Here is a 27,147-nt window from a genome sequence, read left to right as displayed (position 1 = left end):
AGGGAAGGACAGAATTATTGTGGACATTAGGGCAGAAATATGCAAATTAATCTTAACAATGGCATCTTTATGGTAAATAAAAAGACACCACAAGGAAAAGGTTGGCCAAATCACTTAGATCTCTGTTCAGTGGTCTGGTGAGAAAACAAACATACTGAGGCATTTTCCATTTGGTTGACTCCAGGTTCCATCTGGAAGACAGTTGATGTACTGAAAACCTTCCAGGTCAAATCCAGTGAAGCACTGGAACTCTTCATCCTCACCAATGTTATAATACGGCTTTGCTTTCTGGCAGAAGATGGGATGAATAAAAAGAACAAAATTTACAAAGGCTCCAAATAGAAACCCTGCTGGTCATCAGTCTCTCATTTTCATACTGTAGATGCCTCCTCCCATGCTCTGCTCTTTCATTTGTTTCCTTCATTTCTCTTCATCCCTTGCTTCCTCTGCTCATCTCATGAAATATCTCATGACAATCACTGCATAACTACTGTCATAACCATGACATACTGAATCATAATTCTGATATAAAACTTAATATTTATTTTTGAAAAATACAAAATTAAACTTTTGTTTTATAATTTTGGGATAGTTATTATTTTTCATTTACTAAGTTATGAGTACTAAGTTATGTTATAATTATGAGATACATACTCATACTAATTTTCATTTCAGTATCTCATCATGTGGCATCTGAAGCATAGAACCATGAACAAGAGTGCTGAGCTGCCGCTTCATGGGGTTAAAGAGAGTTATGTTTAAATTAAAGGGCACTGCATTTACAGTAAATTGGGAGACCCACACTTTATGTTGACCTTTATTATTTATTACAGATCATGCTTCAGAAACTATCCTATTATTTGTCATTTAAAAACTGAAAAGGAAACATGACTTATTATTCAGCAAATGGAATACATTATTCACATGAAGATTTTATGTAGCATTTAAAATGATTTTTTCTAATATATAATTTAAATTATAATTGCACATTGAAAATGTATTTTAAAAAATCAACACAATCCAAACACCATCAAGTTAGTATAGTAACCCATGTCCCCCATCAACCATTTATAACCTGAATATAAACATACAATAAATGTTGTTAACTCTTCATCTACATGTTCATTTTCCTGGCAGTAATGATCCTCCATATACATAGAGAGCCGAAACAAGAGAAGTGAGTACTTCTCAATATTTAAAGCAATTAGTTGAACCTTATCAGCCCTATTGGCCATGTTTTTACCGTGAGGAAGCTGTTGGCGGGTCTCTGTGGCCTCAGACAGCCCTGCACACCAGGAGGTAGCTCATCTCTCCAGCCCACTGTGAAGTCATTGTCATTGTCACAGGTCTCTTGTCTGGACAAGAAAACATGAACCAGAATATAATGTGAAGTAAAACCAAAACATTTTGCCAATTTAACTTTGAATGTCTGCAGCAGCTGTGTATCAGTGGCTGTACATATCAGCATAAAAACTGTGATAAAGTTAAAAGTGTTAATGTTTCAGTAAGGAAACAAAATATTTAAATTTGACCACTCTGCGGTGTTGAGTTAAAGTACTTTGTTCCATGGGTGTTTAACACTGAAGTTGTTTTAGACAACTGTCTATAACCAAACCTTTCCTGAGTGTAGATAATTAAGCAAACAGTTTATCTTACTTTTCAAAGATGGAGATGTAACATGGATCCTCCTGTCTGTCAGGACCATCACAAGGCTGGCCTCCTCTCAAGGGGGTGGGGTTATCACAGCGCCTTGTCCGATGCCTCTTCATGGTGGCTCCACAGTTACTCCATGGTCCCCAGCAGCTCCAGTAACCATCCACCTCCTCTGTGAAAATTACACAGCAAACTCCACTTCCAGTGTGAACCTGGTATGAAATTGTGTCTTAACAAAGATTATGATGATTTTGTAGTGCTAAAATAAAACAATCGTAAAACAAAAAAAGACTGCACCCTGATCTCAACTCTCAGTTCCACAGATAAAACAAACACTACAGATGAATCAATTCTGTCCTGTCTGTGTTCAAACTGAACAATACAGTGGACATATGGATGTAGTCGAAGCATCTGCTACTGTATGAAGTTGTATGGGATAATTTGTAAAGTCATTCAGAATCTTATGAAAACCACAGAAACTGAGAGAAAATTTAATAGATGTTTGACATGACCTGTTAGATATACCCAAGATCTAAATATCAAAAGTGCTCATGATGGCTGCAACACACAAATTACTGTAATGCCTTAATCTTTGAACATTTATGTAAAGCAATCAGGCTACAATTTCAATTTGTCCAATTCAGTTTTTAACTAAATATTACCAAAACTAATCTACAATATTGTTCAGTTATCTGTTAGACTTCTGTGTTTCTTTGTAGAGGAACACTGAAGATGTCCGTGTTCCTCTACTGTGTTCTGCTGCTGCCCCTGTGTACCTGAAGTGTAGTCAGGAGCTCGCTTCTCACAGTTGGTGCCAAAGGTGCCAGTCTGACAAACACATTTGCACTCTGTGCCGAAGAGAACTGGCCTGGCATTATTGGGGCAGGGAGCACACTTGCAGGTATCAAACTCCTCCAGGTACTGCAGCAGGGCCTTCCTCAGGTGTCTCCTCTTTGTGGCAGCACAGGGGATCCCCCGGACCAGGTCTATAATGGGCAGCAGCTGGACAAGCAGACATGTACATGAGCACAACACTTTTTGTTGAATTTTGTTCAGACTGTAGCTGTGTCTGTGATGTTTGAGCAAGGAGCTTCAAATGTAACCTTGTACTCCACCACAGCAGGGTTGTCAAGAACAGACTTGGCCCAGTTCTTGTAGGATGTTCGGTCCGGAGAGGGGCCCTGCCTCTCCCAGGCCAGAGCTGCTGCCTCTCTGGCTCGTCCTCCTTTCACCATGGAGAAAGACTTCTCTGCTGCGTGAATGTACGAACCTGGACCAAAGAATACATGCATAAATAAAAGCAAGAACATTGTGATAATAACTATTATGTCATTTGTTCTTTTCAGAATCGGGAAGCTGAGAATAAAGAAGGCGTGCTTCCTGACAGATTTGTGATATAACCTTCATATTTCTGACTCATCCTGTCATCCGAGCATCGGGTTACACTTCTGTATTCACTGTATAAGATGACGGTCCAGGCGGTCTCTTTGCCCAGGCAGCCTTTGATGTGTTCTTCTGTTACACCTGTTGGGGGGAATAATGTAAAGCCAGATAACACACACAAAAAAAACACCCCGCAAACATCATATAGCGGTCTAAGGGTGTTTGTTTCTAATCAATTTGTTATGTCTTCTCTAGCTGAGTTTACTCAGTGATTGCACACTGATTTGAGGTTTCTTGGTTCCTACTCTGGGTGACTGTAATGAATATGGTGATCCCTTAATTATTCCCTTAGTGCTATCATTAAGGTAAACACTTGTTCAGTACTTTGGTATATACCTGAAAAACTGACATCCCTGTCAGCCTTAGCTGTACTTTGTGGTTAGTGCTAATTAAGAAGAGATGATCGACTTACCACCCAAAATTGTTCTAAAAACATGACACTCAGTTTATAAGCAAAATTTTACAAATTTTGATTCAAGCATACTGTACATAACTCTTGCTACTATAAGTACACAATTTGCTTCTAGAATTTCTGAGTTACCACTAGAGTGTCATTCAAAATTCTGTCCACCCAGCTGTGCTGTTGTACCTGAACTAGTCATCTCCTCTCGGCTATACTGGTACAGCAGGTCATAGTGGCCTCCCAGTTTCCCTGAGCTGTAGTAGTGTGTCCCGAAGCGCTGAAAGATGTCTCTGTAGAGGGCATAGTTGTACTCAAGAGGAAGAGCATGGAGGAACTGGAGGAAAGGCTGTGACAGGACAAGGTCCCCCGGCTGCCTCACCTTGAATGTAGATACAGGCAATACCTGATGCACCCGAAAAAACTTGGAGTCCTGTGGAGGAAAAGATAAGAAATGACTAAGAAGAATGAAGATGAAGAACAACTGTAGTTGTAGTTGCAGGGGTGGCTGTGGCTCACGAGGTAGGGCAAGTCGTCTTCTGACCAGCAAGTTGGTGGTTTGACTCCCGGTGTCCCCGAGTTGGTAAGTGTCCCTGAGCAAGACACTGAACCTCAAATTGCTCCCGGTGGCTTGACTAGCGCCGCTGTGTGGCAGCCTTGTCGTCATTGGTGTGTGAATGTGTGTGTGAATGGGTGAATGGTGTATGATCTCCTGTAAAGCGCTTTGGCCAGTGCAACACACTGTGAAAAATGCGCTATATAAATACAGTCCATTTAGTTGCAACCAGCACTATGTATGCATGTAAACAGATGTATGTTTGTGCATGCTGTTATACCTACATGATTGTAGGGACCATGTTACTGACCTTCATTTAGGACAAGTTGGTAAAGCGGGGACATAAAAGTTGGAGGAATAGGGAATGCATTATGCAAATCAGGTTCCTCACAAGTATATCATTACAAATGTGTGTACTTGCTGTTTGAGTCACTCACCTTTTTTTTCGAAGCTTCAAAAGCCTCCTTGTTAGAGATGACTTTTGACCTGAATCTATTTCTGAAGAATATGAAAAACCAAAATCTGTCTCCATTTCCTTCTTTGATTTCAGATGAACTGGACGTCTTCATACTGATGGGCTCTGTGTGCAGTGTCTGGGGCTCTGTGCTGAAGTCCTCTACCTCTCCAACCTTTGTAACCACAATTACATCTGTAAACCATAGTCCATAACAGTAACAACAAAAACCACACTGTTCTTTTCCTGAGGTGTATGAACCCAAAGCTGAGAAGAGACTCTTTGCAAACCTAACCTCTGGTTGAGAGGGGATTATTTTGTCCTCTTCTGCTCTAACTAATCTATGTCATGTACAGTATTCGTCCTGCTGTAACATGCCAGCATTTATCCTTCCAGCACTTATGTAAATTGAATTTGGCTACTAACCCAATATTGTGACATAAATACAGTAAGTAACACTTTGCTTAACATGGAAAAAAAGATACCACTATCCTGAAAGTCAGGAATTAAACACACACATACAGTTGCTTGGATTATTTCTTGTGTCTCTTATATAAGAGACAAAGGCTGTATATATATATATCTAGCCCACATCAATCACTGGTGTCGAGCTTTACAAGTGTGCTGTTCAAAATAATATTTGCCTTAATATCAAAGCTCTCAAAGTTGTGAGGGATTCGATGGTATAGGAGTGTGGTCGGGGGCCTCCTGATGATGCAGCTTCCTCCCATGAACATGTTGTCAAGCACTGCTCCTCTTGGCTCCTCTGCTAAAGCATCAAACCTTCAAACACAAATCAAGGAAAATTCTAATCATATTTAGTCTTTACTGTTTGTATCATCTTTGAAAATTGTTTATTACTCCAGAAACGCTGAGAGCCAGAAGAATATCACACTGACTGCACAACTGGAATGTGTTCTAAGACTTATCTGTTTCTTTAAGAGGAAAACCAGGACACATGAGCACTTGACAGAAGGCAGTGTATTTTATGGCCACCGCAGGGAGGAATGCGAGCCCGTTAACATTAAAACTAAACTCAAATGTGACCTTTTGACCTTTAGTTTACCCGTTTCCCACCAGGTCAGCCCCAGGGGCCACTCTCTTCTCTGCTGGGCACACAACCTTGGGGTTGACACAGTCTCTCTCATCAGAGTTATCTCCACAGTCATTCTGTCTGTTGCATGTCAGCGTTGAGTTGATGCAACGTCCTGCAGCAGAAAGAATGCTTTTAGACACTGCGTCTTAATCTGAGGGTGTAATTGTGTTTGTGTGTGCTGTAACAGCAGATTAGATTTTAAAGAAGTGGGCCTGTGCCTGAAAAGATATTGATTTGATTCCCTCAGTCAGCCAGAAAATATTAGGCAAAAAATGATTCTGTTGATGTCAGGCAGAAGCCTTGTATCTCCAAAATGACTACTTTTCAGGAAATGGAAAAACCCTGTGTATCTAAAAATTTTCAACATCACGTATTCTAAACATGGTGGTGTGTACGCACGCAGCATCCTCTGTCTCAGTGTGACAGTGTGGTACAGGAGCTGCACTACACAGGACAGACAGGGCTTGACCTGGGTGGTGAGAACAGCTCAGGGCATCGTAGGGAGTCCTCTTCTGGATCTGGACTCACTATATGCTGACCGGATCCAGAGGAGGGCCGGATGGATTGCCTCAGACCCCACCCACCCAGACAACACTCTGTTTGTGCCTCTTCCCTCCAGGAAAAGGTACAGGAATATAAAGACTAAAACAAACAGACTGAGACACAGCTTCTTCCCCAGAGCTGTGAAATCAATCCCCCCCCAACCTCTAGTTACACACACACACACACACAACCTCCCCCCTATGGACAGACACAGACAGGACACAGTTTTTTCACCATCTGAGTGCCCTGGGCATCAATCCAGAGCCACGACACTGTTCCAGAAACATGGCTGTTAGGCTAGCTAATGTTTTCCTCAGGTTTAGAATGGGACTATATTCTTCTGCTGCTAATATGCTGTTGACCTGATTAGGTCCCATACATCTTCATTTTTATCTGTTCATGTTCTTATATTGACTTGTACAATTTTTGTGTTATTTATGTAAATAATGTGCCTTTTAAGCCGAGAGCTGCTGGAAGAAATGATGTTGTGCTATGCATAATGACAATAAAGATTCTTGACTTGACTTGTCAGAGTTGGTATTGTGTTTATATATGGTCACTTACCTGTGGGTGTCATTATATTATCAACATTTTACCTAAATCAAAGTCATATGAGGTTTTGCCAACAGTTTCAGGATCCAGTGGGGTTACCAGATTTAGTCACAAGTCGTTCTTAATGCTTTTCATTGGTTAAATGTTTGTAAAACTCACAGACAGACGTAAAGGCTGATCAATAGCATTAATTTATGAAAAAATGACAAAATATGGACATAGGAGATTTCTGCCTGACAGTGACAATTGTCTATTTTACCAAGACCACATTTAGAGAAGTGCATGTGTTGCACATCAGTTTTGTAGAAAAAGCTCTACTTACCATTATCACACTTGAAGTCCTCTCTGCAGTCGATGGGTGCTAACTTGCACTCTGTAGAAGGGTAACAAGGTCTTTCCTCTGTCAGTTCCACATTGCAGTCAGATCCACCAAACTGAGACGGCCTCTGGACAGACCGGGTCCGAAACTATGGCAACGATATGACAGGGATACTGATGATCTGATTTCTAGTCCGAACACACTCCATCAGAACCTGCTAAAAATCCATTTGTATTGCGGAACAGCGAGAGGAAATCATGTGTGTGCATGCATTAGTGTTTTGCAGTGTGATTTGTGTGTTTCATGCCTGTTTCTTGGCACAGGGCGAGCAGTCGGACCAAGGCCCGAACTCTGTCAGCAGGCAGTTGATTGGACAGGCCTGTTCATTACAGGCTCTTCTGTCATATTGCTCACACAGCTGATAGCAGCTGCTCTTCCAGTAATAATCATCATACTGAAAGTTCCTGTCAAAAAAGTATGAAAATATCTTTTACAAATGCAGTTCTTGGCATCATTTGCATTAGGATTGCATTTTACAATAATAACTAAAAACAGCAGTTTACAAAAATTATTGATTGATTGATTACAGAATTTCACAACTTCTTTCAGTTTTCTGTTTTAATTGCCAAAATGTAATAGTGCTAATTCTGGCTTCAAAAGCCAACCTGTGAGTGTTGCGTCTCACTTGTGTCGGTATTGTTTCTCACCTCTGTCTCTGCTGTGTGCCATGATTGCAGGTAATGGAACAGATAGACCAGGAGCTCCAGGGGTATCGGTCACAGAAACAAGCCAGACCAGTTGATATGCAGCTGAGGAGCTGTAGCAGGAGGACCAAGCGAATGGAAGGGGCCATCAGTGAAGTTCACCTGCTCTGTAAATAACAGACTGAAGATGTCAACATCAGCATTCTGCTCAAAAAAGAAAGAATGACTTGATCGTACAAGTACCATCATTTCTCCCCACGGAAACATCATAAAAAACCTTTATCAACACGTGAACATGAATCGTCAGAGCCTCTGGACAACCACGAAACAGAGGCACAGCTCAACCCACTACTGTACTCTAGCTTTTCAGCAGCATTCAGTATCTGCTATTTTCCCTTTAAAACATTTTCTTCTCGAACATATATAAAAGTCTTGTTTTACAGCTTTTCCAGTCGACACTACACTTGCTTCATTTAGACTCAGCTTATTTTTGAAGCACATCAAATTATGTTTTAGAAAATGAAGAGTAGGTTTTTTTGAAAGCTCAGAGCATTTAATAAACGGAGTTCAGAGTTAAATGCTTTCAGACAAAACATAAAAAGGCATTTAATAGTAAAAGGACAAAAAAGAAAGAAGAAACAAAATGGCACAAAGGAACTCTGGGTTATGGTACAGTATTAGGCATAGTAACTTTAAATTAAGTTTTTGTTTTTGCAATACTAAACTTTCTACCTCAGGTTACTTTCTTCAGATGATGTCACTTCATGGAGCAGAATCCTACCAACACATACTTAAAAAACAAACAAACAAAAATGACTCTTACCACATGTGATGTCCTCTTCAGCAGACCTTACAGCATATAATGCAGCAGCTCCTGTGTTTGACTGTACATTAGAGTCTTTAGAGAAAGTGTGCTCTGCACTGCAGGCAGAGCTGATTCTCACCCTGGGGTTTGTGTCCAAGCTGACAGCAGCAATATAAACCTCCCTTGGGGCTTATATTGCCCAATCTGTCCTAAAACACATTATAATAAAAAAAAGCTTTCCAGCCCTAATAATATAAATAATCAGAACACTTAGAAAATAAAGTTCTTGCATAACCCTGTTGTCGGGAAGTAAAGTGCTCTGGAGTTTCCCAGCTGCAGAGATGTAAACCAGATGTTTTGTGTTTGAAGCTTGACAATTAAAACCTCTTTGCCCTCCCCCTGACTTTCTTTAGCTGTCCAAATATTTGTGCAATCTATCAGTGCTGTAAACACAATTATCAAATTGTTTTGGTCCATGTTGTAAAATGCACATAAATGAATTTACAACAGCAACAATAACTGAAATCTATACACAACACTTTATATTGTCTATGGTATTAAATACTATATTATAGTACTTGGTGTAATGGGTTATTGCTTTGTAAATCTCTTCGATGTGTTATATAACAGAAGTTAAAGCATTCCACAATATTTCTAATTTGAAGGATGGAACACTTCAAAATGATTAGATGTTTAAACGATTAATATCAAAATATATTTTGAGGAAATGGGGGCAAGTGGAACCTCCTACACATAAAATGTTTAGACGGTCAAAAGAAAACTTGTTCTCACTGACTGAACTGCACTGCTGATGCTTTATTGCAGTAGGAACATTACTTATTGGCAGGCCTGTTATTTCCACTTTGGACAAAGTCAGCTTAGCTGTTTCACCCTGCTGTCAGTCTTTACGCAAAGCTAGGCTAACCATGATATGACTCTGTACATCACTCACAGACAGGAGATATTGACCTTCTCCTCTCTCAGAAAGAAAGCAAAATGCTGAACAGTTCTGCTAGGTTAACAAAAGTATGAAACAACATCTTATTTAGGTATAAAACTTTATTCACATTATAAAAATGTCCTAAGCTGTACATACAGTAGTTTTAGCCATGGAATCCCTACATTGCAAGACACAAGACATGGCCTAGTCTGAGTCATATACATGCCAGAACAAAAAATGAGCAATTTAGACATCACCACATCAGGTTACATTAAAGAAAAACTTCACAACACAAATTTACAAACTACATCGCACTAATGTTCGATGGGAAACGGCTCTATTAAAATGCTTCAGATGAAGAACCTTACAGTTGGATTTCACTTTGCTTTTTATCGTAGCAGGTTCTGTATGTGCAACATCTACAAAGCCCTTGTGATGGAAAACTGAAACTGAAAGTCAAAAATTTTATTTTCCTGGGAAGACCGCTAATGATGTGCTGCACATATTAAACAAGCGCCTTGTTAGTGTCCCCTTGAGGCCGCAATGATCATTACACCCCAGACTATTAAAATACAGGATTTGATTAATTAACAACATGCCAATAGATATTTGTACAACAGTATACAGGTGAATGTTATTGGAAAATTAATATTAATTTCATGAGAAGAAAGTCAGAATTTTGAGAAAAAAGTTGTTATATTTTGATTTAAAAAATGCCAAATGTTACTATTAGGTCTGGTAGGATTATGCCCTCAGTTTTCTACTACAGAGAATTAAAATAAATATATTTTAATGTTATGGCTTTATTATTAACAAAGTATGATTCTGTCTCATACTCTCCAACTATTTTTCTCTCTCCACTATAAGCTTAGCATTGTTTACCCATCACCGTGACATTACTAATGCTGTAATTCTTACAGACTTTACAGAAAAAAATGTAAAACATGTCCAGAGAGTTGTTACAATCAAAGGAGATTATCCTCTGGGGATCATGAATATTGACAGAAATACCAAAGGGCCAATAGTTTTCAAGGTCCCAGTGTTGGTGAATGGAAAATGATCATGTGTTGCCAGCAAAAATATCACAAAGTCACAAAAACCACTGGCAACCATCCTCTGTCCAGAACTTTAGTGAGAACTATCTGATGAACATCATGAATCACTGAAAATATTGGGTTAAAAACAAAGATGCTGAAGATGTCTCAACATTAATGAGCTTTGAAAGAGCGTTTTCTCATCTGGCATAACAAGAATTTTACATAAGCACTACTGATTAAATTAAAGATCTTTTTTCCTACAGTGGGTGGAAGGTTCTAATTAAGAAGCCAGTTATGTGTACGCGCCATAATACTGCAGATGACTTGCTTTGTCTACATGGTGTCACAGCACATAGGTTAGCAGAGACTCACCACTCTCTATTGAGTGACAAATAAATATGAATACATCAGGAGGTGGCTGGGACTAAACCATCTTATGCTGTGACACATTCAGACATGCACAGCGAGACACCTGAAAATGTTATCATCCCTGTGCATTGCCTGAATATATACATTTATCATTTTATTGGATGAAATAAGGAAACAAAAAACAGGCTATGAGGGGAATCACGGCATTATTACTTACTGTTAGCCCACCAGGCTAATGCAATACACTGTTCCTTCTTTCCACTGGACAGTGTTTCTCTGCTGTCTATTAAAGACATTTCTTATTAAAACACATTTGAAAATAACCAAACTTGAACACAGATCAAAACCTTACAAAATAAAACTGCCCAAACTTAAAGACAGGGAGCAGCAGAACTTGGGAAAATGAGCAACTATCAGAGAGAGTAATTATCTGATTGAAAAAGAAAACTAGGATAGAGAATCAGAAAGGACAGGCTATAAGATTTCAGATAATATGGAAAAATATTGTAAATAATACTAATAGAATGAAATGAGATTAATAAATATACATCCCAAAAAAGACAACAGACTCAGGATCTCAGCCAGACACCATGCAGCAGAGTCCAGGGAAGCGTCTCTTCCTCTGTCTGATCAGTGGGTGGGGAGTCAGATTCAACAAGCTGCTGTCATCTGAAACAAACACCTACTGTAAATAACACTGTAATGTCATCTAAAATATGGGATCAGAGGAATGGTTCTGAAATGGATTAGAAGTTATTTGACACAGAGGCGTCAATTTGTGAAGTTGGGTGAATACCAATCGAGTGAGCTGGACATTGTATGTGGAGTGCCTCAGGGTTCTGTTTTGGGACCTAAATTATTTATATTATACATTAATGATATATGCAAGGTTTCTGATTTAGTGAAAGTGGTTTTGTTTGCTGATGACACTGCCATATGGGCATCGAGTGAAAACCTACAGCGACGTTTTGGACGAGTTTCACAGGAACTTGAGAAGATAAAGAAATGGTGTGATAGTAATATACTATCTCTGAATTTAGATAAAACTAAATTTATGGTATTTGGGAATCGTAGACTAAATAATGAACTTCAATTGAAAATTGGGGGAGCTAATATAGAACGAGTACATGAAATTAAATTTCTAGGTGTCATACTTGATGACAAATTCTCCTGGAAATCTCATATCAGATATATTCAGCACAAAATAGCAAAAAATATACCGATATTGGCAAGGGTTAGATATATTTTGGACGGGAAAGCACTACGCATTTTGTATTCTTCATTGATTTTACCATACTTAGAGTATGGCGTTGAAAACTGGGGAAATACATACAAAAGCTCACTTCAACCATTGTATATATTACAAAAAAAGAGCGATAAGAATTGTGCATAAGATGGGGTATAGGGATCACACCAATGGAGCTTTCATACAGTCTAAATTGTTAAAATTTTTCGATTTAGTGGAATATAAGACTGCAGTGTTTATGTATAAAGCCAGGAACAATTTATTACCTGGTGGAATTCAAAAACTATTTAATGAAAGGGAAGGGGGATACAATTTAAGGGGACAGTTAAATTTAAAAATTCATGCTATACGTACAACCAAAAAAAGATTTTGTATTTCCATAAGTGGGGTAAAACTATGGAATAATTTAAGTGTAGACATAAAAAATAGTAATAGAATTGACGAGTTTAAACATAAATATAAAGGTATGTGTCAATCAGGATATATGCAAGAACAGGCTTAATGATTAATTAGATGGAACATTGTGGGTGTGGTGTATGAATGTTAATACTCTGTAATAATTCTTTAATATATTACTTGTGTGGTGTAGAAGATAAGTATTTAAGAATGTAATTATGTACGAATGTTAACACTCTGTTATAATTCTTTAGTATATTACTTGTGTGGTGTAGAAGAGAATTATTTATGTAGAGATACTGCTTGCAAACCAATGATGGTAAGATGATGTCATGGGGTAGGACTGGATAAGTCTGACTGCTTCCTACTCCATTCAAGCATGTACTAGGTATAAGCAAATTGATATTGGATTAGCATTTGTTGGATATGTGTCAAATTATGTGTGTTGACATATCAACTGTCTTTACATGCTTGAAAGAATAAATAAATCAAATCAAATCAAATCAAAAATCCTCTTTTACATTTGCAAATGATTACTCCAGCACTCCAGGTTAGTTTAACATAAAGCCTGTAAACAGAGAGAAACAACAAACCTGGCTCTGCCTGCTAGCACCTCGTCAGCTCACTAACTAACACATTATTCTTATTTGTCTATTCAGCATCAATCTCCTCATCGACCTCGGAGTAAAAGAGTTATAAGAAATAAATAAGGAGATTCAGCAAAATGTCAAACTATTCTGTTAAGTTTTAGGTCTGATGAGGTAAAACTAGTTTGTTGCAATAACAAAGCAAAGCTTATCATCTGAAAGTGATGTTTTAAAGATTTTGTGCAGAACTTTTTAAAATATTTTCTACTCTGGTGTCTAATCCCATGATTTATTGTGACTATCCGTGGGGATCATGACCCCCAGGTCAAGAACCATTGTGCAAGCATTCAGGTTATTTTCTGGGTCATTCCATGGAAACTGTTCATTTGTGTCCACAACATTTCAAGGCAAAATGAGGCAGGATAAAACTGTCAAGATTGTTTTCACTGGCTGAAGACATTAATCCAAGTGCATTTATTAACAGGAAGTCAAATAAAATTAAATAACACAATTACAATTTTTATATTTTTAACTGTTTTTCTGTTTATCTATAACCATTTTCTCCATTTTCTGATCACTTCTCATATTCATGTGCAGTAACACAAGATTAATATTGCATAAATGTTTAGGAATAGGAACTAAATGCTCCCCTCTTCATGGGAAGTGTGTTTAAAAAAGAGAAGTTAAAATAGCATGATTTATGTATCCATAAGTTTCATTTTCCAAACCATCACGCCAATGAATTTCCGCACTAAAGCACTGTACTGTTCCATTAAGTAACATTACTAAGAGGAAATGTCATCATTTAAGGGTTTGAATGGACAAAAAATAAAACAAATAGTGCTTGAGCTTTGATGCAGGTCTTCATGCTATGAAAATGTTATGTTTGATTATGATTCAAAATCCTAAAATTCCAAGGTCCAGTGGGAACAGTTTACATGGGATGACTCTTGTAACAAGGGTTTCTTTCATTTGTCTTTAAAAAAATCTTAAAAGATAAATCAGTATCTACTGTTTTACTGATAAAATCAAAGGTAAAACTTGAAGAACCTGTGATTTGTATGTAAATAAAATAACATACACAATACCAAGAAATCGCTAATCCTTTGGAATGAACTGGGTTTTTCGATTAACTGGTCATAACATGTGATCAGATCTTCATCACAGTTACTGTACGTGTATAGAAAAACAGAATGAGCTTATGCTAATACCTCACATACAATTATAATCTCTCATGTTTTGACTGAACGTATTCATTAAACATTCATAATGCTGGTGGAAAAGGTATGCAAACCCTGGGAGTTATTAACTGGTGTAAACCTCCTTTGGCAGCAGTAACCTCAAACAAGCCCTCCCAGCATCTGCAGATCAGACCTGCACATCATTCAGGAGCAATTTTGGACCCTTCGTCATCACAGAGCTGTTTCAGCTTACACATATTCTTAGGATGTCTGGGATGAACAGCTATCTGAGCTCACTGCACAACATCTTTGTTGGGTTAAAACTGGGGCTCTGACTGGGACACTCCAAAAGTTTTTCTGTGGGTCAGCGGTTAGGGTCATCTTCCTGCTGCATCAAGTCACTTCTCTGAAGCTGAAGGACTTTGCAGCTGATGCTCCCTCCACCATACATCAGCACTGGGATGATGTTTTTACACCATACATAGTGCTATGTTTCAACGGTCTACTGTCCAGTCTCCCAGTAGTGCTGTGGAGTGTCAAGCTGCACCATGCTCTATGCAGCCACATGTAATGATCAGCAAATAGTAGATACATGAGCTGAAATCGCTTGTGTGTAACATACTTGGCCAAATAAAGGTGATTATCCTTATTCTAGACATCTGTTTTACCTCACTGAGCATTCTGTGTTGTGCCTTTGGAGTCATCTTAGCTTCCACTTCTAGGGAGCGTAGCCACCGAAATAAATCGCCTCCTTTTATAAACAGTTTGTCTGTGGTTTGTAACCTAATCCAGATCTATGCAAGTCTTTCTGTGATCTCTTTTTTGTGAGGCATGGTTCGCATCAGCAGATGCTTCCTGTGAATAACAAACTCAAAATGTTTGCGTGCAGCAGCAGCTCTAAAGGTTTGTAACTCAATTACAGATAGGCTACCTTTTCCAACCAGCACTGTGAATGTTTGAATGATGTATTTCCCAGTTTTATGAATGGTTTCATGGGCTTCACCTATCACATTCATTACATACCTTGGTTTTTCAGTGGCAATGGCATCGTGTCCCTGAGTTTGCTGAGTAAGTTTCGCATCTCCCGCATATCTCTGTGGACACAAAGAAACAATGAATCAGCAGAAAGGTTTTGCAGCTTGGAGGAATTATTTGCAGCAGTAAGAAAACAAATAGTTTGTGTTGCACCAACAGTGTAAGAATGAATTTTAAAAACCAGGTACAGTTGGCGTACCTCTCTATGTTTTCAATATCAGTTCCCACCAGCCAGTGCTCCTGAGGGAAGTCGATGGGAGAGGAGGATCGGTCCTCCAGGATGGGAACATCTGAACTTTCATCCAGCCTGAAGTCCACCTTCGGCTCCGAGTCTGTTCCTTAAGAACCAAATACAGACAACAGCCCTGAAGGACCATCAGTAAAAACACCTCAAATACTAAAAACAACTGTCTTTAAACCAGTTAATGGTTTCTTCCCATAAAACAGAAAATTCACAGTCTCAAAAAACAGAAACATTTATGTTGATAATTTTTGTCAGTGTTTTTAGTTGGCTTATAACTCACTCATGAACTAAATTACTATTTAAAAAAAAGATTTTTAAAATGCTTACTATTTGACTATGCAGGGATTCTATGTCAGGAATGAAAATTCACAACTTCAAATTATAATCACATGTAGTAATGTCATCACTTTTGTTTTTTAAATGTAGCAGAAATGCTCTCTTCTCTTAATATAACATTTTATAACAACACAGTATTTTTTTATCGTATTTAAAAATAAAATGAAAATATATCTGAGCTCTGTACATGTTGGCCGCCCTAGCAGCTCTCTGCTGCCCTCTGCTGTTTCGACAGTGTTGGGTTTTAACCCAACTCTGGATCTCTCCAGAAATCTTCCAAAGCCAAGATGGGAAAGGAATATCACTTCAGTTGAGGTTTTATGACCACACTGCACTTGAATTAAATCTGTATTGTATTAGAGTTTCAAAGTGCTCTTTCAAAAATGATTTCTAATCCAAACTAAGTTAATTTCAGAAATAAGTGCCAGAAATGCACATCATCTGAAATGTGGTATATATAAATATTTTAAATCCATTTTAAGTAGTACAAAAGTTGTAACACGTATTTAATGATATTATATGGTATTTAGCAGAAAAATCAAGCAGAAAAATAGGACAAAGATTTGAAAAGCAGGCCGCACTGAGACACTAATCCCACTGTGGTATGCCTTCTGATTATAATCGCATATAATAATGTCATCACTTTTGTTTTTTAAATGTAGCAGAAATGCTCTCTTCTCTTAATATAACATTTTATAACAACACAGTATTTTTTTATCGTATTTAAAAATAAAATGAAAATATATCTGAGCTCTGTACATGTTGGCCGCCCTAGCAGCTCTCTGCTGCCCTCTGCTGTTTCGACAGTGTTGGGTTTTAACCCAACTCTGGATCTCTCCAGAAATCTTCCAAAGCCAAGATGGGAAAGGAATATCACTTCAGTTGAGGTTTTATGACCACACTGCACTTGAATTAAATCTGTATTGTATTAGAGTTTCAAAGTGCTCTTTCAAAAATGATTTCTAATCCAAACTAAGTTAATTTCAGAAATAAGTGCCAGAAATGCACATCATCTGAAATGTGGTATATATAAATATTTTAAATCCATTTTAAGTAGTACAAAAGTTGTAACACGTATTTAATGATATTATATGGTATTTAGCAGAAAAATCAAGCAGAAAAATAGGACAAAGATTTGAAAAGCAGGCCGCACTGAGACACTAATCACACTGTGGTATGCCTTCTGAATATGAATAGTGTTAAATTACACATTTAACCACTTATATATTGTTTGGTTTACATGTTGATCACATTCAATCATTTCTAAACTAATTTTAAGCATTGGGGAAACTGGCTTTCAAAGTACTCCGGGGCCCTTCTAACCTCATCTCTAAATTTACAGTATTTAATATTGAGCTTTTTTTATCAGTGCAGGTACTTTTCCTGTGAAGCTGCAGCACCCCCAGCAGGCACATTGATTTGAGCATCTCTGTTATGAACATCTCCAAGCAACACTGCAGCTGGATGAAGAGCCGACAGATCTCAGGATGGATCTCTCCGTCCTCTGGACTGCAGCGTGGAGAGGAGGAGGGGTGAGGACAGAGAGACAGAAAGACAATTAGGCATGTGCACTGTACAGCTGGATAAAGCATGTTTTCCATTTGTGAAAGCGCTTGCACACACCTGACTGATGTTGCCAGTCACAGTGAATGTTACAATAAATTAGTATATTTGACAAGTCTACACTGCGATACCAAGAAGAATAACTTAATAATCACTTGAATCCAATTACGCTGTTTTGCAGGTATGTTTGATGGTCAGATTTCAAAACACCATAAAGCTTAACTGTATAGAAATAAATGGACACCAGTGGCTCCAATGGAGGCTAAACAAATAAAGACCACTTCTTTTTCAGCTACAGCCATTTAAACTGTTGTTTTGTTTATTTTGTTTCATGAAGATTATAGTTTATAGCCTACAGTATCTCTTTAATGATCTGTGGTTTATTAAAAAGTGCAATGTGATCAAAACAGCTCTGTTTTTTATTATTTTAGGCATGCTATACCTTTCAAAAACGAGCAGATGTAATATGCAGGCTATATGTCATGCACCAGGGGCCCTGGTCCAGGGTAACAGGGAAAACAAATGTACTGAAACATCAACACTTTAAGCACCAAGAGCAGCTGAGGAAACATGTTCGATTAAAACGGAGCAAAACCTTGTAGGCTAGTCGTTTTACTTTATTTTATTCTAATAATCCCACTGAGCGCTGTCGCCTCACAGCAAGAAGGTTCCGGGTTCGAGCCCGGGCCGACACACTGCCTTTCTGTGTGTACTGCATGTCCTCCCTGTGCCTGCGTGGGTTCTCTCCGGCTTCCTCCCACAGTCCAAAGACATGCAGCTCAGTCTGACTGGTGACTCTAAATTGCCCATAGGAGTGTGTGTGGTTGTTTGTGTACATGTCAGCCCTGTGATAGACTGCTGACCTGTCCCCCGCCTCTCACCCACTGTCAGCTGAGATTGGCTCCCGCCCCCCCGTGACCCTATTCAGGGATAAGCGGTATAGATAATGGATGGATGGACAATCCCACTGGTTAGGCCGAGCTCTTACCCTGTAACAGAGATAACGGCGAGGTCCCGGTGCGCTGCCCGGGCCATGGAGCATCCTTTGGACCGCGTGTGGTGCATCTGAGCCCGCAGAGACGGACAGTCGGCGGAGATCTCCCCGACAGATATGACCTGCTCCCGGTACAACGCTACCAGGGTGTTGAATTCCTGCACAGTCTGTAAAGAAATAAATCAAAATAAATCTAAAAGTAAAAAAAATCTAAATATAATCCCAAACAGAGCGACATTAATACACCTCCAAAGGAAAGAGGTTACTACAATAAAAAGCCTTAAAATGACTCTCGTCGTCTGTTGCTGTCCCCTCTGCGCCACTGCTGCACCTGCACATGAAGAAATCGGTTCTATAACCTACAGGAACCCACTGGTGCAGAGCTACGATGATAAGCGTCTTATCAACAGTTCCCTGTGGGTATTTCAGCCCTCACCATCCTGCTGCCGTCCACAGCACCCTCCGCGCTCTCCCTGCGCTCCGGCTCCGTCTGCACCCCCCTATTGATGGGAAAGATGCTCCCTGCAGATCTTGGGCGCCTTTTGCGCCCGTACGGTGCAGAACACATGCATGCGCATCCACCACTGGAGACTATAGCCAAAGGCAGACAAACAGCGGGAGGTAGCTTAACGTTACCCCGTTTTCTTCCTAGTAGATAGCCTACTGTTCTCTATAGGGGGACAAAAACCGAGCCGCTCAGACGCTCCTGGGTCGAAGGTTTGATTGGTGTCTGAAACCCTCGCAAGAGAAAGTGGTTATTCCCCGGAGTAGGACCGTGTAGTGGACCGGATAGATCCCCAGGAGCTCCCTCTGCATCCCAGCCGAGATGACAGTCACCTTCAGTCCTTCCCGAAGGCCGAAAGGCACGCTCCTCCGCCTTCCGCGGCGCGCTCACGCGTGAGGAGGATTCAGAGGCAGCCAACAGCAAAACAAGTCGTCAGCCTCCGACTCACAGTTAACTGTTTAGGAACACCAGGGGTCCAGAAAACAACAGCCGGGATGTCTTCTATTGTCAAAGTGGAGTTCGACATCATAATGCATCTGAAGCCCACTTCTACACACTTATAAGATACACTATGTTTACATGCTCATGCACAGCAGCTTCAAAGTAGCTACACAATACTGCCAGACGTTCTCAATTTAAAGCTGCGTTTATTCTTTTGACCACTGGGGGGAGAAGAACTCAAAACAAGCTGACAGCCCCAACCTATAAAGTTGTTCTGCTGCAAAACACCTGTTTGTGTTCAGGTCCAGTGCTCCTCACATGGCCTGGTACAACGCCCCCTGTAGTGGTCATATGGTAGAGAAGACATGTTGGCTGTTCAATGGACTGCAGATGCAACTGTCATTAGCATTAAATGATAAATTATTAAAATACAGTATAAAGTATTGGCATTTGCAGTTTTCTGCTCGCAAATGATTAAACACATGATTATTAAATTTAGCACACAGATTCTCACATATTTTCTAACTCCTGCTGGGCTCCGTAGTTTGGCATCCACCATACACTACTCCTCCAATATCTTGTCTGCTTAGCAGCTAAAGGTTCACCTGCTGATAAAGCAGCTGTACCATTAGCAGCTTGAGAACAGGTGAGAGTGCTTTCATGGTTAGAAGAAAGCCATGCTGACTTATCTCACATCTGTCCACCACACCTCTGCTTCTGTGGCACTCGTACATTAGCCACCACTGTGTGTCTGTTAGTTTTCTATTTAGATGGATTTGTACTCATAAATCATTACCACTCATTCAGTATTACTTTTATACCATCACTGAGCAAACAAAAAGATTAAGACTAATATGAAAATAAAAACTTGTCAGTGTTTTGCCCAAAATAGGAAAAAGGCTTCACATTATCCTGCAGACAGAAGGCACAGGCTACACTATGGCACCATACTAAAATGGGTGTTTGACCCATTTACGAGACTGATTTTGTCGTTCTGCTCTTGCTACTATCAGCCTTTTGATGAATCATTGCTGCCATCTTTAGTTTTGGCTGGTTCATGAGCATCCCTATGCTCTGTGAATAAAACATGTAGAAACTAAACCTCCTCACCACTGAGGAATTTGTACTTAAATCAAAAGACTAAAACTCAACTTTCTCTAATGACATTGAAATAAAATTACAAGGGTTTACTCATGTTATTGCAGACTCTTCATAGTTTTGATATATGAGGATTTGGGGAGTAAACCTATGCTTTATTAACACAAGAACCGCCAAGAGGTCATTCTGACCTCTCATCACTATTAAAATGCATGTAACTTTGTTTGAGTAAAAACAACACGTCTCCCACTCAATGACTTTTCCTAAAAGTGTGTTACACATCATCTTATGCGTTTTGGGGATTCTGGAATAAAAGAGTGACCGAAAAAGAGTGGTTTTACCTAGAACCGCCAAGAGGTCATTTTGACCTCCATTACTCCTAATGCAAAAATGGTAAATAGACTGCACTTGTATAGCTATATAAATTATATATCCAGTCAGATACACAGCTCAAACACTTCATAGTAATACCTCACATTCCCCCATTCTTACACACACACACACATAAATAACAATAGGCGCTGCTAGGCAACCAAGAAACAAAATGAGTATAGTGTAGCGATGAGCCTGATGCGGCCTTACTTAGGTAAGGGGAGAAACGTCACTACAGACAACTTTTTTACATCGCTCCCCCTTGTTCATAAACTCCTCGTAAGGAACACCATCCTGGTAGGCACTGTGAACATAAACAGGTGTTCACTCCCACCTTCTGTGCCTCAGAAACCACCACTGCATGACATCAGAGTGATGAGGAGTGACAAGACAATACTTATAATATACCAGGGCAAGGTGAACAAAATGTGTGCATCCTCAGCACAATGCACCAGCTGTTATGATGTTTTTACTTTACATTTATTCTTTTTATTACATTTTACAGTATATCTTCTTAGGTTGGCTTCTTTGTGCATTTCTACTTTGTTTTCTGTTGTCTGTTCACTTATGGCTTTTGCAAAAGTGTATTTGTATCCAATCATCTTTCATCTCCGGGTCCAACACATTTCTTCTTTGCTGTTATTTCATCTCTCAAATCTATTCAACTTACATAATGATGTCACATCTGGCTGCAATTAGTTTTTTTTGAGGTCATTAACTCAAGGGTTCACATACTTTTTCCACTAGCACTGTGAGGTTTTTATGGTTGTTCTCAATAAAGACATGAAAGATCAGAATTTTTTGTGTTGTTATCACATTATATTCGTCAGTACTCTTGACTTAGATGAAGATCAGATCACATTTTATGACAAATTAATGCAGAAAACCATGAAATTCCAAAAGGTTCACATACTTCTTCTTGCCCCTGTACATTAGGGAGCAGGTCCCCTTTCACCGAGGTCACCATGTTTCTACAGTAGCCCAGAATGGAGACAACAAACACTGGCTCTAGAGAAGGAATTCCGCATTTTCACACTGAAGAAATTCAGTTTCTAGTTGTCTAAAGTTGTCTATCTATGTTATGCTGGACTGTTACTATTGCAATGTTCAGTGTTTATGAGCAATGATAATGTGTTTATTTGTTTGACCAATTTCTCATATTTTATTACATGTATTTTTCCACTGATAGTTTAACTGAAGTGAATTTAGATTTTTATCTTGTTAAAATAAAATTCTGATGTTTTATTTCATCCATTTTTACATGCTATTTTGAAAAAATGACCAAACATTCCTGTAACAGACTTCTAATTTGCAATTATAAAGCCTGAAGTGGTGCGAGGTCATAATGACCTCCTGGCGGTTCAAGAAGGTACTGCATTGTTGGCGGTTCTAGTGTTAACTTCAAGCTAAGTGAAGCTAATCAAGACTGACGTGAGCCTTCTCATCTAAACTTGCAGGGACAAATGCTTTCACACATTTCAAGATTCCACATCTGTCTTGACCACCTTTGACATATTTTAACACTGAAATATCAGGTTTGACTGTTCAACATTTGCCAAAAGGTGAAACGAGAAAAAAAAAAACACTCTCTTCAAATAAACAGAAGCCAGATAAACCAGGACTGCAAACTCCTGAGTGTTACTCAGTGTTTTAAAAGAAAAAGTAGTACATGATGAAACAGAGGCACAAGAAAGCCAGAATCCAGCTGACTGAGTGGACGTAGATGATGACCAGGCCGATGTCAAAGAGCCAGCCGCGGGTGTCGTTGAAGTCCATAGCGTCCAGCATGAGGCCTCCATGGGCAAGGTGCCAGTGCCTCCTTCGCATCGCTGGCCGTCTCTGTAATCCTAAAGTTAAACAGATGACATTATAATCTGTATTTAGAGAATTAAACATTGTATCCTCTTAAAATCCTTATATCCTTGCACTGGTTTGATATTGTGTGAGGTGATTTATTCACAATGGGATACAAACATTTCCAGCCTAATATGTTATTTAATTTAATCTTAATTCCAAACTCTGAACTTCAATCCTAAAACTTCCCCAAACAAGAGAAATTGAACAGAAGTAATATACTTTGTCACTTTCATCAAAATTGAAAAATCAGGACATAATTCATATTAAAATTCATAAATTCAGACTGCAATTTAAAATCAAAATCCACTGCAGGTTTAATCAGTTTTGGAAGCAGTAATGCTTACAAAAAAGAGTGAAGGTAAATGTGAATAAATTATTTTATTTTAATATTAGCTGCTCTGTACTTCCATAGCTATGAGGCTAAAACACTTCAAACTGGTGTTTTTGCAATTAATGTTTTTATATTGTTGTAATTTGCAGCGTAGGACACTTGTAGTGTTGTACAAAATACTATTACCATTTACCAGTAAGTTCACTATACAATAATGCTTGTCTTAGTGAACAAAGAAAAACACAGAGTTTGTTATTGTGGGGACCAACAGGGTCATGGTCCAACATGAACAAACAGTGAAAATGAGTTCAGTCATACAGAGAGCGACGTGGGGACAGGACAGTTCTGTTTGTTGTTTTCTCTCTGGATTTATTCTTGCATGATGGTGTCTTCATTAAATATTAACGAACACATCATCTGAACATGGCATTAAAAACAACGTTTCCCACTAACCTCTGTGTTGTCTGCTACTGTATGTAAACAGACTTTGTTTTATGTATGTGACATCCATGTCAACCCTCACAGTGTTGCAAATGACATTTTAGAAAATATAACACCATTCCTCTCTAGAATCCTGGTTACCCTGGATAATCCAGAGACTTCACCATTCAAAGAAGTCACAGTTTCTCACCCCAGAAAGCATGGAAGTGTTTGTGAAAGCTGGGCAGAGGCCACTTTGCACATGGGGCATTCTGGAAGTTTTGTTTGCGGGTGTAGTAGACCTTCGGGAAAAGTGTCTTTGCAGTTTGGTCGAGCTCTGAAAAGGAATGAGAACCATACAGCACAGTGAGGAAAACATACATGTTTTACATTTCAGGAGCTGGAGACAGGAAATGTTTGCCAGCAGTTATAACTAGTAAGCAATTATCACTTTTTTAAAATGATTTCTTAACTTTGGGTCAGTTAAATAATCAGTTAGCACAGGTGCTCGATACATGAAGGACAGTAGATCAGATGTTTCAGCAGCCTGGCTTGAAGTCCTGGAGGACGCTCACCTTTGTGGGAGCTGGTGTGTGAGATGAGCGCGCGGCAGAGAGGGCAGGGCGTGTGTGTTGGCCTGTTCTTGGCAAGAGTGCGAAGACACGGCTCACAGAAGATGTGACCACAGGGCTGACAGCTGAGCGGGCTGAAGTAGACGTCAAGACACACGGCACAGGTGATGCCCTCTCTGTCCTCCTCCTCACTGTCCAGCTGTGAACTGCTCACACTCCCCACCTGGACAAAACACACACAGGGACATTTTGTCCCCAACTAGAAGTCTTCCAGCAATAACAGAACAAGTGCAGTTATGATTTTTACAGATTGTTTGTTTGTCTGAAGGCTAAAAAAATGGTAGAACTAAAGTTGTCATTTTCTATCACCATCATTGAATTCTCATTGTTAAATACTGTTTTTCAAATATTAACATGTATGTGCCCGATACTGAATGCAAAATATAATAAATCCATTAAGTAATACATACTAACAAATAAGATGCATATGAATAAAATTGTTTCCTTCGAATATTTCTAGTTTAAGAGCTGAAAAAATATCCAATTGTTTCCATAACTTTGTTATTAATGAGTCTCTAGAAGAGCTGTAATTATATTTTTGACAAGCTGTCATTTAGATTCATGCATGAACTCGTGTCCCTCACCTGCTCCAGCTGACTATGCAACCATCGCTCTCTCCGCCTCTGTTTCCTTCGGAGACTCTTCAGGTGGTTCTTCTCTCTTTTGCTCAGTCTGTTTGAAGCTTGGGAAGCTTGAGGCTGAGAGAGTAGCACACACACAGTCCTATAATGATGAGGACACTCTGTGACATAATGCATTCCCTAGCCCATAACCATAACCGGGACATGAACAGAATTCTAACCTGAACCCTAAAAAGCCTTTTGAGGTTGTGAGGTCTGGCTAAAATGTGCTTAAAACAATAAGGCTGACTTAGATTATAACTTATATTTTTCTTTTTTTATAAGATTGTTTAAATTTTTCCTCTATTACAGAGTGACAGTATATAATCACACAGGAGATGTCAGGACTAAGAGCAGAAAAATCCCTAGCACAGACCTAACTAACCCAGTTAATGCAGTATTGTTACATTGACTGTGAAAAGCAGCAACATACCACCACTTCCTCCTCCTGCTCAGCGGCACTGTCAGAGACATGTCTTCGTCTAAGGAACGGGGCTGAATCAAAACGTTCCTCATCAGCAGCTGTGCTCTCTGCAGAGAACTGGGCATCCTCCACAGTCTGCAGCAGCTGTTGATCCAGTGCTGTCCGTCCACTCTCAGAGACACGTAGACAGGGGGCAGCGGTGGGTGAAGCGTCAGCTTCTGTCTCAAAGTGCTGACTTGTGGGAAAAGAGACAGGTGACTGTGTTGGCTCATCACCCCTTGTCCTTGACAAATCAACAACAGATTTGTCCATAAGACCTGCAAGGCAAAAACATGAAGACCTGAAGGGGCCATCATCTTCCAAACTGCATCTTCTCCTATGAGAGATGCAGTACAGAGGACTGAAAGGAAACGACTGGGTGTTTTTACTCTTGCTCTGTGCAGGGTTGACAGTGGCACAGTTCAGCTGTAAACTGTCCAAGGCAGTTCTGTTTATCTCTGACCTCTCCTCGCTGTTGTGAGGGCGCTGTATCAGCAGATCTGCCTGGTCCTTCTCAGGCCTCGACCTCTTCGGCTGGACAATGAGAACGTAATGTTTGATATCGCGTTCCACGCGGCTCTTGCTGAGGTGGACGGTGGCATCCAGGCCACAGGGACACTCGCTACGGTTAATGAAATTGAAGCCGCCCAATCGAGCTCCACAGTTCTGGCAGTTCAGTTTTCCCACAGTCCACTGGGCCTAGACAAAAACCACAGCTCTATAGATCGCAATAACTTGTGATGGATTGGCTCTTGGTAGTGTGCAAGAAAAACGGGACACTTTGAAGAATCTAAAATTCAAAAAAATATTTTCCTTTAACACCTTTTTTGATATATAATCCCAAATATGTTATTTCAGAGTGCTGGTGTTTTCTGTATTAATCTACAATGTAGAAAATAACAGAAACAAGAAAAGAAAGAAAGAACTGAATTAGGTGTGCCCGTATGTCTTGGCATAAACACTTCATACTTACACACAGTATGAATTGCATACACATACTGTACAAGAAAACGTGTTAAAATGGCATCAATCTTGATTTTCATTAACTACAATACACAAGCTAACTTTAGATGCCATATATCTACATTTGGAACTCTATGATTTCAGTGTCTACATGAGCAAAAAACAAAACTCTATTTTGCGGTTTTCCACCTTTTTACATTTATTCCCTAATGGAAGTGAACATGCACTTTTAACAAACTTGATTTCTAAGTTGACACATTTACCTGGTGAACTGAGGTCAGCATCCACTCCGGCATTGTGTCAATATTCACGTGCCAAATGCTACAAACAGTAGCTGGGTTTTCCATCGTGTCCTCCACCTGGGTCAACAAGACAAACAAACAAACAGACCCAGTTTCTCTGACACTGCTAATCAGACATTTTTATGACAAACACAAACTGTTACCTGTGAGTATTACCAACATTCCTCTTATCTGACCAACAATCCAAAACCCAAAGACATTCAGTTGCAAAAGATATGAGACAGAGAAAAGCAGCAAATCCTCATATTTGATTAGCTAGAATTCATTTTAAGCACCTGACACTCAGCTAATTGTTTCATTGTTTCAGCAATAGCTGTTACTACTGTATGTCAAACAATAGAAAGTGAAACAATGCTTCACCCACCATCGCCACACATGCTGAGTCTATGACACCCTTCCGACACCTCCTGCACCGGAGCATGACTCCCTGTGTTCACGTTTTAAGTTGGTTCAGCTCTGTTGAAGGAGATGAGCACAGTCAAGGCAGGCAACTGAAAACACACCTGCACTGGGTGACTTTGTCTGATGTTCTTGGCACTGGACTACATTTTACAATATAATGATGGGGCTATTTTTAGAGTGAACCAAAATGTAACCTAACTTGTTTAACGTGAATACAGTTGATACATACAGAAAGAAAATAAAGCTGTTGGGTAGATGTAAATTAATGTGATTTTCTATGACTCAAGT

The 27,147-nt window shown here is 39.4% G+C and overlaps 3 protein-coding genes across 4 annotated transcripts in view; all 3 read right to left on the bottom strand.

Moving 5' to 3' along the window:
* Positions 1 to 8,780, bottom strand: part of c6.2 (complement component 6, duplicate 2) — a 12,065-nt gene extending 3,285 nt beyond the window's left edge. The window contains exons 1-14 of the mRNA XM_020623396.1: positions 8,544 to 8,780; positions 7,724 to 7,887; positions 7,324 to 7,480; positions 7,020 to 7,164; positions 5,573 to 5,714; positions 5,151 to 5,289; positions 4,490 to 4,681; positions 3,686 to 3,929; positions 3,055 to 3,177; positions 2,757 to 2,923; positions 2,430 to 2,655; positions 1,657 to 1,825; positions 1,244 to 1,355; positions 133 to 288 (exon numbers count right to left, since the gene is read on the bottom strand). Of these exons, the coding sequence (XP_020479052.1) occupies positions 133 to 288; positions 1,244 to 1,355; positions 1,657 to 1,825; positions 2,430 to 2,655; positions 2,757 to 2,923; positions 3,055 to 3,177; positions 3,686 to 3,929; positions 4,490 to 4,681; positions 5,151 to 5,289; positions 5,573 to 5,714; positions 7,020 to 7,164; positions 7,324 to 7,480; positions 7,724 to 7,869 (2,118 nt within the window). The 5' untranslated portion in view covers positions 7,870 to 7,887; positions 8,544 to 8,780. The remainder of the gene's footprint in view (positions 1 to 132; positions 289 to 1,243; positions 1,356 to 1,656; positions 1,826 to 2,429; positions 2,656 to 2,756; positions 2,924 to 3,054; positions 3,178 to 3,685; positions 3,930 to 4,489; positions 4,682 to 5,150; positions 5,290 to 5,572; positions 5,715 to 7,019; positions 7,165 to 7,323; positions 7,481 to 7,723; positions 7,888 to 8,543) is intronic.
* Positions 8,781 to 9,588: 808 nt separating this feature from the next.
* Positions 9,589 to 21,642, bottom strand: LOC109973648 (regulator of G-protein signaling 7-binding protein B-like). The gene is made up of 6 exons (XM_020623401.1): positions 18,890 to 21,642; positions 18,448 to 18,620; positions 17,275 to 17,405; positions 15,516 to 15,654; positions 15,305 to 15,375; positions 9,589 to 11,540 (listed from the first exon to the last, which is right to left on the bottom strand). Exons 1-6 carry the CDS (start codon positions 19,019 to 19,021, stop codon positions 11,449 to 11,451), a joined length of 738 nt encoding a protein of 245 aa, XP_020479057.1. The 5' UTR covers positions 19,022 to 21,642; the 3' UTR covers positions 9,589 to 11,448.
* A 466-nt stretch (positions 21,643 to 22,108) lies between these two features.
* LOC109973647 (E3 ubiquitin-protein ligase RNF180-like) overlaps positions 22,109 to 27,147 on the bottom strand; it is a 5,734-nt gene continuing 695 nt past the window's right edge. Inside the window, exons 2-9 of one of the 2 annotated variants that reach the window (XM_020623400.1) lie at positions 26,822 to 26,913; positions 26,419 to 26,514; positions 25,582 to 25,891; positions 25,163 to 25,470; positions 24,694 to 24,807; positions 24,053 to 24,272; positions 23,689 to 23,814; positions 22,110 to 22,716 (exon numbers count right to left, since the gene is read on the bottom strand). In XM_020623400.1, the coding sequence (XP_020479056.1) occupies positions 22,520 to 22,716; positions 23,689 to 23,814; positions 24,053 to 24,272; positions 24,694 to 24,807; positions 25,163 to 25,470; positions 25,582 to 25,891; positions 26,419 to 26,514; positions 26,822 to 26,878 (1,428 nt within the window). In that variant the 5' untranslated portion in view covers positions 26,879 to 26,913 and the 3' untranslated portion in view covers positions 22,110 to 22,519. Of the gene's footprint in view, positions 22,717 to 23,688; positions 23,815 to 24,052; positions 24,273 to 24,693; positions 24,808 to 25,162; positions 25,892 to 26,418; positions 26,515 to 26,821; positions 26,914 to 27,147 lie in introns of both variants that reach the window. The other variant, XM_020623399.1, reaches the window with a different exon arrangement.

Source organism: Monopterus albus, unplaced genomic scaffold (genome assembly GCF_001952655.1).
Source record: "Monopterus albus unplaced genomic scaffold, M_albus_1.0 scaffold298.1, whole genome shotgun sequence".
Classification (NCBI taxonomy): Eukaryota; Metazoa; Chordata; class Actinopteri; order Synbranchiformes; family Synbranchidae; genus Monopterus; species Monopterus albus.
The sequence above is the reverse complement of the archived record's forward strand: the minus strand, read 5'-3'. Positions and strand labels throughout refer to the sequence as shown.

Bases quoted from the DNA above. Each gene is read 5' to 3' on its own strand.
- LOC109973648 (XM_020623401.1), bottom strand. From the start codon at position 19,021: ATGTGTTCTGCACCGTACGGGCGCAAAAGGCGCCCAAGATCTGCAGGG. The intron at 17,406-18,447 runs GTAAGAGCTCGG...TCCACGCTGCAG, and splicing joins GCCGTTATCTCTGTTACAGG to TCCAGAGGACGGAGAGATCC. The intron at 15,376-15,515 runs GTACGCCAACTG...TTGTGTCCACAG, and splicing joins GATATTGAAAACATAGAGAG to AGATATGCGGGAGATGCGAA.